At 42.9% G+C, this 13,213-nt stretch overlaps 1 protein-coding gene across 1 annotated transcript in view; it reads right to left on the reverse strand.

Moving 5' to 3' along the window:
- The window catches only part of otud4 (OTU deubiquitinase 4), a 138,855-nt gene that overhangs the window by 39,466 nt on the left and 86,176 nt on the right, over positions 1-13,213 (reverse strand). The window contains exons 13-14 of the mRNA XM_038792974.1: positions 8,284-8,393; positions 7,684-7,882 (exon numbers count right to left, since the gene is read on the reverse strand). Coding sequence (XP_038648902.1) covers positions 7,684-7,882; positions 8,284-8,393 — 309 coding nt within the window. The remainder of the gene's footprint in view (positions 1-7,683; positions 7,883-8,283; positions 8,394-13,213) is intronic.

Genomic DNA, 13,213 nt, shown 5'->3' on the forward strand with positions numbered 1-13,213 from the left:
GATTAGTTTACAGTAATCAGGCAGAGTCAACAGAGTTTTGTGAAAGGGAAATTATGTTTAACCAAATGATTGGAGCTCTTTGAGGAATTGACATATACTATGGATAACCGGTGAATTACTGTACGTAGATTTTCATGAAGCACATGCTAAAGTGCTACATCAGAGATTATTACGGAAAATAAAGGCCCATGGTGTAGGGGGGGTGTAACATATTGGCATGGAAAGAAGATTAGCTAGCTGACAGGAAACAAAGAGTAGACATAAATGGGTCTTTTTCAGGTTGGCAAGATGTACTGAGTGGTGTTCTACGGGGATCAGAGCTAGGACTGCAACTGTTTACAATTTATATAAAACAGACAAAGAAAAGCTGGTCCCAATCCAAATGCAGTGTCTGCATGAGTTTCTTCCGAGTACTCCGGTTTCCTCCCACAGTCCATAGATAGATGTGCAGGTTAGGTGGATTGGCCATAATCTATGTGTGGAGTTACACGAATATGGCAGGGGGAGAGGGCCTAGGTAGAGGGTACGGCACTTTTTGGAGGGTCGGTACAGACTTAATGGGCCGCATGGCCTCCTGCTCCACTGTACGGATTCTATGGATTCCAGTGCAATACTGAGGAAATACTGCACTGTTAGAGGCATCATCCTGGATGAGATGTTAAACCAAAGCCCCAGCTGCCTGCTCAGGTGGATACATAGAAAATAGAAGTAGACCATTATGCCCTTTGAGCCTGTTCTGCCTTTCACAATAATCATGGCTGATCATCAAATTCAATACCCTGATCCCGCTTTCCCCTCCATAACTCTTGATTCCGTTAGCCCCCCAAGAGCTATATCTAATTCCTCCTTGAAATCAAACAACGTTTTGACGTAAACTACTTTCTGTGGTAGCGAATTCCACAGATTCACCACTCTCTGGATTAATAAATTTCTCCTCACCTCAGTCCTAAAAGGTTTATCCCTTATCCTCAAACTATGACCTCTAGTTCTGGACTCCCCCACCATTGGGAACATTCTTTCTGAATCTACCTTGTCCAATTATGTTATAATTTTATACATTTCTAAGAGATCCCCTCTCACTCTTCCAAACCCCAGTAAATATAAACCTAACCGACTTGGTCTCTCCTCAGATGACAGTCCCACTATCCCAGGAATCAGCCTGGTAATCTTTTTCTGCACTCTCTCCAGAGCAAGAACATCCTTCCTCAGATAAGGACACCAAAACTGCACAGAATACTCCAGGTGCGGCCTCACCAAAGCCCTATACAATTGCAGTAAAGTAGCCCTATTCCTATACTCAAATCTTGTCACTATGAAGTCCAACATACCATTTGCCTTTGAAAAAGTTTCTGATGGCACTATTTTGAAGATGTTAGCCCCAGTTATCCTGACCAAATTTATCCTTCTATCAACCTTACAAAAAAACAAATGATCTAGTCATTGTAGACAGCTGTTGTGAGAATATGCTGTGCACATGTTGGCTGTCACGTTCCCTGCATTACAATAGCAACTGCGCTTCAAAAGGTACTCCAAAGGCTGTACAGTGCTTTGAGATGGCCACTGGTTGTGAAAAGGACCATATACATGTCATTCTTTCCTTTTTCATTAGCTGATTGTAGAACGACTAGCAGACACAGTTGGGAGGTCTTGGGCAAAAGATACAGAAGCATTTTTTAGCAGTGAGTGGTGATGAGCTGAAACTTGCTGGCAGTCAGGGTGGTGGAAGATGATGCAATGAATTATTTCAATTGGAAATTGAACAGGGACTCTAAAGTAATGAATCTGCAGAGCAGAGCAAAACAAAACAATAGAACAGAAGAATAGGGCTGCATCAAACTCTCTACAGAGAGCGAATACAGACCCAATGTGCTGAATGACTTCCGTCTGTGCTTTTCGGACTGTGGTCTAGATTTTACGAGGTATTGTGCTTCCCCCACACACCTGGCTAAAAGGTCTAGGGTAATGTGGGGTGGGTGGCATGCTCACAACAGTTGTCCCACAGCATTTTAACGCCAGAAGCAGCATTAATTGCTTTAAAGAAAGACTTCTGCCTTTCTCAAGGCGAGGTCCCACCTTAGAGAGATGGTGGTTAATTCGATAGTCACAGTTCTGTAATCCCAGCAACACTAGCCAGGGGCAGGGTCATGTCCAGGACTGCTGGCAGTTCCACCATGTCAAGGACCTCGGAAAAGTCCAACATTGGGAGTCTCAGCGAGGGGGGGCAGGTTCCAGATGGCAATGGGACAGTTAATGGGGTAACAACCTGGGGGTGGGTGTTGCCTCCGATGGCCCCTGGTAACGCACAACGTAGGACATTCTTGCCTGGCCCACCCCATGCAGTTAAACTGCCAGGCTTCCTACATGGCATGGGACTCCACCCTCGTGGGTCAAATACCGGTGACCTTTAATTGGCCATTAAATAACCACTTAAGGGCTGCAATAAGATCAAGGGCAGGAAGGCTGTCAGTCCGACACCTCAGATAGTCAGTAATGGGCAGATAAGCAGCAGGAAGGCCACCTGCAGGATTTTACCAACCTCCCATGTCTTCAAATCCGCTGGCAGGGAGCATAAAATCCAGCTCTTTGTCTCCAAATGACACTGGCCCATGGGCGGCACAGTACCACAGTGGTTAGCACTGTTGCTTCACAGCACTGTTGCTTCACAGCACCATGGTTCTAAGTTCAATTCTGGGCTTGGGTCATTGTGTAGAGTCTGCACGTTCTCCACGTGTCTGTGGGTTTCCTCCGGGTGCTCCGGTTTCCTCCCACAAGTCCCGAAAAACATGCTGTTAGATGAATTGGACATTCTGAACCCGAACAGGGGATTTTCACTGTAACCTCATTGCAGTGTTAATGAAAGCTTACTTGTGACAATAAAGAATATAACAATAACAAGAATTTAGGTTAATTGCCCACTATTAAAAGTATTTCTGCTACAACGTTTCAGGACTGCTATTTCTAGGAGGCAAGAGCCTCCAGAATCACTGAGAATAATTTTTAAAAACCAAGCCAATGATACTGGATGGTATTGCAATTTTCAAACAACTGTGGGAGGAGTCAGAGTCTAAAACCAATTTAATTTTAAAGATGTTTTAGTGATATTTTAAGACAGTTGTCTTACATTTAAGTTTGATTTTAAATGATTCTGCTAAAATATATCTTTTGTTCCAATGACGTTTTAAGATGGCAGATACTGCAGCAGCTTAGTTTTGAAAGGTTCTGTGGATGTGGTTTCGGCACCAAATGAACTGTCCTTTACATCTGCTTTGGGGCTTATGCAGAGGTCCACACCATGAGAGAATTCTCTCTCCTTAAAAGTGAAATTTTCAGTTCACCAGACGATTGTCAGTGAATGGTGATGCTTTGTTATTGACAATATTAAAGGTTGAGTTTAGATTTTTGATCGAGGCAAGGGTTATGAAGGACAGACTGGAAAGTAGAGTTAAGGCTAAAATTGAATCAGCCATGATCTTATCGAATGGAGGGTATCGAAGGTCCAAATAGCTTACTTGTGCTCCTAGTTTATGATGTTATTATAACATTATGACCATTATATTAGGCAAGTTCCCATTTTGCTTCAAGGTCGGCGGCAAGCTGAAAAATCCAGGGGAAAAGGCAGGAGAATGGGGATGAGAAAATATCAGCCATGATTGAATGGCGGAGCAGACTCGATGGGCTGAGTGGCCTAATTCTGCTCCTATGTCTTATAGTCTTATTATTCATGGAAACCTTTCCAATAGGCATATAGAACTGTACTTCGACAAGTATTCAAACCTGCATCACGGATCATTAGGCTTTCAATTTAATTAATTAAACAGTGGAGGATGAATTGTAAATGGGTTTGAGGATCATAACCCCTGAATATTGTCCATGAGTAAATTAAACTACATAAACAAAGCAGATGCCAAACTGTTCAAAGTGGTAAATGACACCATGCTGAGAAATGCATTTTCCACTTTGAAAATTAAATTCTCAGTTCGCATCTCTCATACTATGGCTGTATTTTGCATACTCTAGCCCTCCACTGTAGTTTAAATCCAACTCTACCTCTCTACGGGGTCTGAAGGAGAAACAGAAAGAATCGAGGTCAAATATGTAAGACAAGTTTTTTGTTGGAGTGTTGTGTCCACTGGGAACTGTATTGAGAATATTCAAGTTCATCTCAGTTATTTTTATTTTCAGGATCTGGGAGATACAGTCAAGGTCATATTTACCCTCTATTCCTAATTGACTTGATAGGGTGTTGGTGGTTTGCCATAGTCCTTCTGGTGGTAAGCGTTTTCATAATGTAACCGAGTAGTTAATTGAGAGACTAATTTTAATGAAAGAGTAATGTGCAGGCTTGACCAGGTAGTGGTATTAGTTTCCCTTCCTCGAAGGATATTACCAGATAAATTCATCCAGTAGCTTTCATACTAATTTTTCTGGCACTAACTCAAATTACCAGCTGTATTGGTTTGGATCTTGCGATCCGAATAACGACAAACACTAAGAGGTTTGCCATTATTGAGGGCCGCAACAGAAATGCAACTTCAAGGAGCCCACTTAAACTGAATCCAGAAGTTGAAGTGCACCTAAAATGAGCCGACACTATTGTCAGAGTCTGTCATTCGGGAAGGTGGGTTGATTATCCAGCAGTTATAATTCTTTTTACGTTGATGTGTTTGGGGCAACTCCAAGCAGGCGCAGAGCCTGATCATGAGCACATTCCATTAAATCAAGAGTGTTAAAATACTCCCACTCCTGCAACTCCACTCCAGTCCCCTCTGTAACTACACCTCCCCTTTCCCCCGAACCTTTTTCCCTCTCTACCACTGGAACCTCAGCCTCTCAATCCCGCTGGAAGTCGGAAACAGCACGTGATGGAAGAGAAAAATCTCCATCTAAAATGGGGGAGCTGGAGGTGTGCTTGGTATATGTTGCCAGAGAAACAGCAGTGGGGACGGGCAAGAAATATTTGCCCATCATTGAACTGTTCAGAGTTACCTCAAAGGGTGTATCTTCAATGCTGGACAGATAAAAGGGCGGATGGCAATGTGTCTTGCTGTCAGGCCTCGGCTCCTACCATTGACATGGACCCGTGCTGCAGCTGGGAGAGAAATTCCCACTGCAGCCTATGACCAAGCTAGGATCATACTTCTTTATGGTCAACAGTGAACACCTCTGCTTCATCTGCCAAATCAGAACCATCAAGTTCAATTTCAGAACATATGAGATTTAAACTGACAACCTCCACAATGTTAGTCCAGTACCAAAATCACTAAAACTGCTGACAGTAATCAAGCAATTAGCCATCTCAGCCATTTGACATCTTTGGGAAAACTCTGTTACATTAGATGTAAATATTGCAGATAGATTTGCCACAGTGCCAACACGATGGTCACAAATGGCTGCTAAAAGTTGTACCTGGGCTGGAATGAAGAGAAAATAACGTTAGCCAAGATTTCTGCTCCTGATTACTATCCAGGGATTCCATGTGACAGGGTTAGGTTCAGGTTAAATACCCCATAATAAGGCTTTTGCTATCCCACATTGCTTAGACTCACACACAAGCAATAGCCATAAAGATAAAGCAATGTAGATCGTATTTGCTAAATCATTTCCCAGCAGGAATCAGCTCCTTCAAAAGAGGGAAACCAAACTTGAGGGGAAATAACAAGGCAAGGAAATTAACTTTGTTATCTGTGGAACTCTTTGCCGCAGAAGGCTGTGGAGGCCAAATAACAGTGTCTTTAAGACAGAGATCGATAGGTTCTTGGTTAATGAGGGGATCAAGGGGTTATGAGGAGAAGGCAGGAGAATGAGGATGAGAAAAATATCAGTCTTGATTGAATGACGAAGCAGACTCGATGGGCCGAATAGCCTAATTATGTTCCTATGTCTTATGTTCTTATTAACAAGGATGGAGATCGTGGGGAGAGGGAAAGATGATCAGACCAATGAAAAACAAATTCAAAAACATGTTTTAGCCCTTTGACATCATCCCAATGAATCATAGAAATTTATAGCATGGAAGGTCATCATTCGGCCCATCATATCTGCACCAAAGCTATGCAGCCAAATCCTACTTTTCAGCTCTTGGTCCATACCCTTGTTGGCTATGACATTTCAAGTGCATATCCAAGTACTTGTGATGAGGGCTTCTACCATCCTTTCAGGCAGTGAGTTCCAGATCCCCAACACTATTTGGGTGAAAAAGACTTCTCTTCAAGTCCCGTTAAATCTATGTCCCCTGGTAACAGGCACCTCAACTAAGGGGGAAAGGCGTTCTTATCTATTTTATCTGGACCCCTCAATATTATACACACAGTCCTACCTGTTCCAAATAAAACTCTAGCTTATCCCAGTCTTCCCTCAATACCTTCAGTCAGGCAGCATCCTTGTAAATCACCTCTGTACCCTCTCTAGTGCAATCACATCTTTCCAATTCCTTTCCAGAACTACATGCTGTACTCCAGCTTAACTCATGCTTGATACTGTTCCAGCACAATCCCCCAGCTCTTCTATTCAGTGTCTCAGCTAATAAAGGCAAGCAGTCAGTATATTTTTATGGCCATCTTATCTACTTTCAGGAACCTATGGATGTACACGCCAAGGTTACTCTGTCCTCTTTTAATCTTTACTTGTCAGTATCCTACCATTTATAAATCATTCCTTTGTCTTGTTCGCCATCCTTAAATGGGTCACCTCACACTTCTGGATTGAACTCTATTTGCCATTGTTATACCCACCTAATTAGACAATCACTATCTTTCCACAGTCCACAGCTTTATTTTTTGTTAATAACCGCAAAGTCCATTCTTTGCAAACGTCTTAATCGTACCCTTGCACTCAAGTTCAAATCACTGACATACACCACAAAAAACAAGGGGTGGGATTCTCCGACCCCCCCCGGCAATTCTCCGACCCACAATGGGCCGTGTGGCCGCCCGTTTCCGGCGTATGTTACACCATGTATTTGCCGGCAGGATCTGGCTGCGCAGGTGGCCTCCGGAGTCCTCGGGGGGATCTGGCCCCGGGAGGTGCCCCCACGGTTGCCTGGCCCACGAACGGGGCCCACCGATCCGCGGGCGGGCCTGTGCCGTGGGGGCACTCTATTCTTCTGCACTGGCGGCTGTACCTGTCCTCCATTGCTGGTGCGGAGATGAACCCCTCTGCGCATGCGCTGGGATGATGCCAGCACGCGCTGGTGCACCCGCACATGCGCCAGCCAGCGGAGGCCCTTCAGCGCCTGTTGGCTTGGTGCCAAACCCCGACCCCACTGGCCGAGACGGCGCAAACCACTCCGGGGCCGGCCTAGCCCCTGAAGGTGCGGAGGATTCTGCACCTTTGGGGCAGCCTGGCGCCAGAGTGGTTCACGCCACTCCTCAGGGCCCCGCCAAGTAGGGGAGAATCCCGCCCAAGGAGTCTGATACTGAGCCCTGTAGATCCCATTGTAAACAGTCTTACAGTCATAAAAACATACACCGGCGATTACCTTTTGCTTTCTGCCTCTGAGTTAATTTGGATCTAACTTGTCATTTTATCTTGGACCCCATGGGCCATTACTTTTCATGATGAGTCAGTTATGTGGGACTGTATCAAAAGTCTTGCTAAAATCCATATAGATTACATCAAATACACCACCCTCCTTGTTAACTCCAGAATTATCGTTAAACTTGTGCAGCCAGAGAAATAACTTACTTTGAGAGTTGTGGAAAGTCTTCATCTCGTCCGACAAACTCTGTTGAAGATTTTTTGGGTGGTTGACCTGGGGTCTGCTGTGTAGAGCTCGGCTGCCTGGTTCCCATTGTTTGCTGCAGACGGGGTGGTAGGCTTGATTGCAATCGGCTTGGTTTATTTACAAAGCTGCTGGAATTTTTCACTCCCTTGACGTCAGCTTCTATAAAGAGAAATGCTTAATTCTTTAGACACTACTCTGGTTCTGACTGTATGATATGAATCAACTACCAATATGTTTTTTGGCATACTTGGATGTTTAGGGGCGATATCAGAAATTACATACCACCATTTGCACCTGTATTCGACAGCTCTGACAAAGAGTCATCTGTATTCGAAACGTTAGCTCTTTTCTCTCCTTACAGATGCTGCCAGATCTGCTGAGCTTTCCCAGCATTTTCTCTTTTGGTTTCAGATTCCAGCATCCGCAGTAATTTGCTTTTATTTAATAAATCTCAGTTTGCAGAAATAGATCTAAACATTGTTTTGTTACTGTCACATTCTGAACTATACATCTCTTCTTCCATTATAATCAAAAAATTACTTTAAAAGAAAAAGCTTTACCAGAGCCAACGTTCATTAGCTTCTTCGTTCTTTTCCCTTGAACTCTGTTCCAGCTTGTGCCCCGAGAGACCTGTGTAAGTGGTCTAAGATTCTGAAGAGGGACTCGGTGTCTAAACAAAAATATTCATATATATATAATTGAAGAAACATACTCAAGTTTGTTATGTTATGCCTGGCCCGTTTTAACAACTCGAGGGGTGTTATTCGTGTTTTCATTATTCAATATCTTTCGGACTTCAACATTTTCAGTCACTTTTTGGTTTTATGATTCTGTGATGGTAAAAGTTTTTTTTTTTATAAATTTAGATTACCCAATTATTTTTTCCAATTAAGGGGCAATTTAGTGTGGCCAATCCACCTACTCTGCACATTTTTGGGTTGTGGGGGCGAAACCCACGCAGACACGGGGAGAATGTGCAAACTCCACACAGACAGTGACCCAGGGCCGGGATTCGAACCTGGGACCTCAGCGCCGTGAGGCGGTTGTGCTAACCACTAGGCCACCGTGCTGCCCCCGTGATGGTAAAAGTTAAATTAACCTCCAATTATATAGGTGCAAAATCAGAATGCAGTCGGAACAGAATAAATTTATGCAGCTTTCACATTAACCTGTTACTTATATTTGCATTTTCCATTTAGTACATAAAACTGTTTAGTATTCTGCAAATGAAAGGAACCTAAAATGAACATGAAGTGGTAGTTATTCCAGCAATGGACCAACCATACACTCAGTCTGAACTCAAGCCATAGCTTCTATGCACCTCACCAGCCAGTCCTACAGACAATGATCATTTTCAGCTGGGCCACTAGATGGAGCACTGACCACTTTCGCTCAGGAAGAAAAACAAATCTTTAGAAATTATGCATGCTCCAAATTATGGAACATTTTTAAACTTGCACTTCTGAAGGGTTTATTGGTAGAATTCCAATTTTTCCTTTGCCTCTAATGCCAAAGGCAGGGAGTGCATAGAAGGAGTGGGAGAATAGGCAACCAGGGTTACTGACCTGCGATTTTGATGAAACTACTTAGAGATCAGCCTAGCTAGAATAAATTTAAATCATTTCCTCCCCTCTATTCTTCCCCATATTTTCGATTTGTCGTCAGTGAAGAGGACATCTCAATTGAGGACAACTGAAATTCAACTCCTTTAAATTCTTCCCCTCTCATTTACTTCCCTAATATTAACAGTGATGAGACTAACGCCAAGATGATCTCCAGATTTTCTTCCATCTTTCCTGACGTTACTATGCTGGAGTACAGTTTCCCCGAGTTGGTATTGGCAGTCGTCCATAACCCCAGTCATTCCCAGCTTTTACTCCTACTCTTCCAGATTGAAATTCATATCAGTTTATCACTCGTATGGGTGTTTCACACAAAATTAAATGTCTGCAGTTTGGGTGAGAACAGAAGCACAGTTTGACCTTACACTCAACAGAGGACTATACCCAAGCCTCCTCATCAAGGCAAAAGATTTCACCTCAGTCAGAGGGATAATGAGTGCACCAAGTTTCACCTATTGAGAAATGTCTTTATTCCATTCTAAAGTAATTGAAATAAGGTGGGAATGGGTTTATTGGAAGCAATAATTTACTATCACCCACAGGCCTAGATGGGGATCTCATGACTTCGGAGCATAGACTGCAAGAGTCACAAAATATGATGAATTTATACAAATTAATGGTTAGATCAGAGTTAGAGTACATGTGTGTCTCAGCTCCCGTTAGAGAAAGGTAATTAAAACCATAGAGATCGGGCATTTTGGGTATACCAGAATTTTCCCAAGGATCAAAAACTATACACTGGAGAAAGATCTGGAATTATTTCCACCAGAGCAGAGAAGGCAAAGAGGAGATCCAAGTTATTACAATTATGAGTAGCTGTGATGATGTGGACAGGGGAAAAACATTTCCTCAGGTTGAGCAATTAGTGACAAGGGCTCAACAATTAAACATGGTCACAAAAAAGGAAAATAGGTTACAAAATGACTTACATCAGAGGACAACTGGAGTAATACATGCTTTGTCACAGAAACCACTTTATTTTTTTAAAAGGGAATATTAGATGGATATTAAAATGGAGGATGCAAGGCTAGGAGTAATGATGGGACATTGGTTTTGAAGTACTCTAGTGAAAAGCCAACGCAGACCAATGGATCACATGGTCTCCTTTTGTGTTGTAAAACTCGAGGACCTATGCTGAAAATAAAAGGTGTACAGAGAAATAACTAAATAATGATTTGGACCAATTGTCTCAAATCCCTGATCGAAAGGTACTTAAACACTGTACCAAAGTTTACCCGCACTTTCAGGAAGGAACACAAGAAAATAAAAGAATTTAAGAATTTTTAAAAACTAGCATAAAAAATGATTTTACTGCTGTAGATAAAGTTTAGCAAAACTACAGTCCAGATACACACATGAGCAGCATTTCCTTAACTGTAGGATTACGGGCTGCATTTTGCAGCCCCAACATCCTCACTCATTATATTCAGCATAATATGTTTCAATAGAGATGTAATAACTCGGTAAAACCTTACCAGTCTCACTGGAACACCATCTGACATTCAGGCTCATTGAATATACAGGCAAACATAAGCCCACATTAGCCTTGGTAACCTTCAGTACAATTACACTGCCAGGTAGATTCTTCATTAAGTCGAGAAGCCAGAGCTTGCAGTCATAACTAATTAAGTGCTGCGAGTAAAAACTGCAAAGAGCTTGATCTATTTATTTGCTAAGGCTCAGAAAATAAAAGCTACAGAATCAAAAGGCCATCTTTGAACTCACTAAAAGCATATTATCTAAAGGACACATTCTCCAGTCTGACAGAAATCAGCTGGCCAACTAATTTATTGCCCCAAGGGCCAGTTACTCCAAATTGCAACCTGCAGCACAATAACATGTTCTACCACACCAGAAAACTACCACATGCCATTCAGAGGTTCTAAATCAGAAAGATACATATACTGCAGTTAAAATAACAGCTCCTTGAATAGTCAGTAACATATTGGGGTGAAACACAATAAATGTATTGCACTTCTGGTCTAGAATGGGGCAGCAGGGTAGCATGGTGGATAGCATAAATGCTTCACAGCTCCAGGGTCCCAGGTTCGATTCCCGGCTGGGTCACTGTCTGTGTGGAGTCTGCACGTCCTCCCCGTGTGCGTGGGTTTCCTCCGGGTGCTCCGGTTTCCTCCCACAGTCCAAAGATGTGCGGGTTAGGTGGATTGGCCATGCTAAATTGCCCGTAGTGTCCTAATAAAAGTAAGGTTAAGAGGGGTGTTGTTGGGTTACGGGTATAGGGTGGATACGTGGGTTTGAGTAGGGTGATCATGGCTCGGCACAACATTGAGGGCCGAAGGGCCTGTTCTGTGCTGTACTGTTCTATGTTCTATGTTCTAAGTACAAACAATCAACTCATTACAAATAGGTATACTATTTATTGTACAATTGTATTGATGAATATGCTTTGGGATGACTATTGGACATAAACCTCAAACTGTAACTCAAAACCAGGGGCTGGTTTAAAGCAGACCAAGCAGGCCAGCAGCACAGTTCGATTCCCGTACCAGCCTCCCCGGACAGGCGCCGGAATGTGGCGACTAGGGGCTTTTCACAGTAACTTCATTGAAGCCTACTCGTGACAATAAGTGATTTTCATTTCATTTTCATTTCATCAACACTTTTTAAGCGATTCAGTGATATTATTGTCCATTATACCAGTGGTTCCCAAACTTTTCAGTTAACACAGTACACTTTAATGAGATAAACAATTCCATGGCAAACACACTGCAGACTCTAGTGAGCATACACTTCTTACAACCTGTTCTCCTCCGCTCCCCTCGCTGAAACTGGCTGCACAGACCCCTGCACTTCATTTGCAACATCGCTCTCATTCCTTTAATCTCTCCCTTTACTGCCGCCCTTTCCTCACTAACCACTTACTCATCAAACCCGACTCTCCCGGTTTACTTCTCCCTTGAATCACCTGCTTTTCTCATTAAAGCTTTACTCTTTACATCTCCTCTCTCCTTACAAAACCTTGGCGCAGTGTGTTTGGGTAAATTATTAGTGTTGGAGCGAGTAGTCAGCATGAGTAGTAATAGGACTCCCAATGTTTTTTCAGGGCAGAGTATAGGGAAATATTATTTCTGTGAAGAGTTACCATGAGGCGGCACAGTGGCTAGCACTACTGCCTCACAATGGCAGGGATCCGGGTTCAATTCCGGTCTTGGGCGACTATCTTTGTGGAGTTTGCACTTTCTCCATGGCTGCATGGGTTTCCTCCGGGTCTGCCGGTTTCCTCCCACAGTCCAAAGATTTATGGGAATAGGGCAGGGGAGTGAGCCGAGGGAGGGTCCTCTTTCAGAGGCTCAGTGCAGACGTGATAAGATGCATGACCTCCTTTTGCACTGTAGGAATTCTATGGTTCTATTTTCTTTTAAACCCAGGAAACACCAGGAATGGTTTTCATCCCTAAATATTTTGTAGAATGCCAGTATATTGTAGCAATATATAATATAGCAATATAGCAGTATATTGTAGCACTCTAGGATTCCTTAAAAAAACAGCTACAAACTAATCGGCTGCAAGACCAGTTTCTGAGTTGATTGATTCTCCACTCTTCCCAAAATGGAGTTATTCCGGATTCCATCCAGCTGCATTCAGCTGCCCGATAACATTGAAAAGGGCTGTCACCCCCAAGCCACCAGTTAAATATTACTACTCCCCACAGTGATGGGATGAATGAAAAAAAAAGCTAGTCACGTTGCACAGCAACCATCCTATTCTCCGAGTTATTTCCACACGCCTGGATCATTACTGAATTGTGAACAAAACCATTTTGGCGGCAATGAAAATTTTATTTCACTTTTTCATAATAAGGAGCATCTGTTTGTAGATTTCAATATTTAAAACCTCTCATTTAAGT

Source organism: Scyliorhinus canicula, chromosome 3 (genome assembly GCF_902713615.1).
Source record: "Scyliorhinus canicula chromosome 3, sScyCan1.1, whole genome shotgun sequence".
NCBI lineage: Eukaryota > Metazoa > Chordata > Chondrichthyes > Carcharhiniformes > Scyliorhinidae > Scyliorhinus > Scyliorhinus canicula.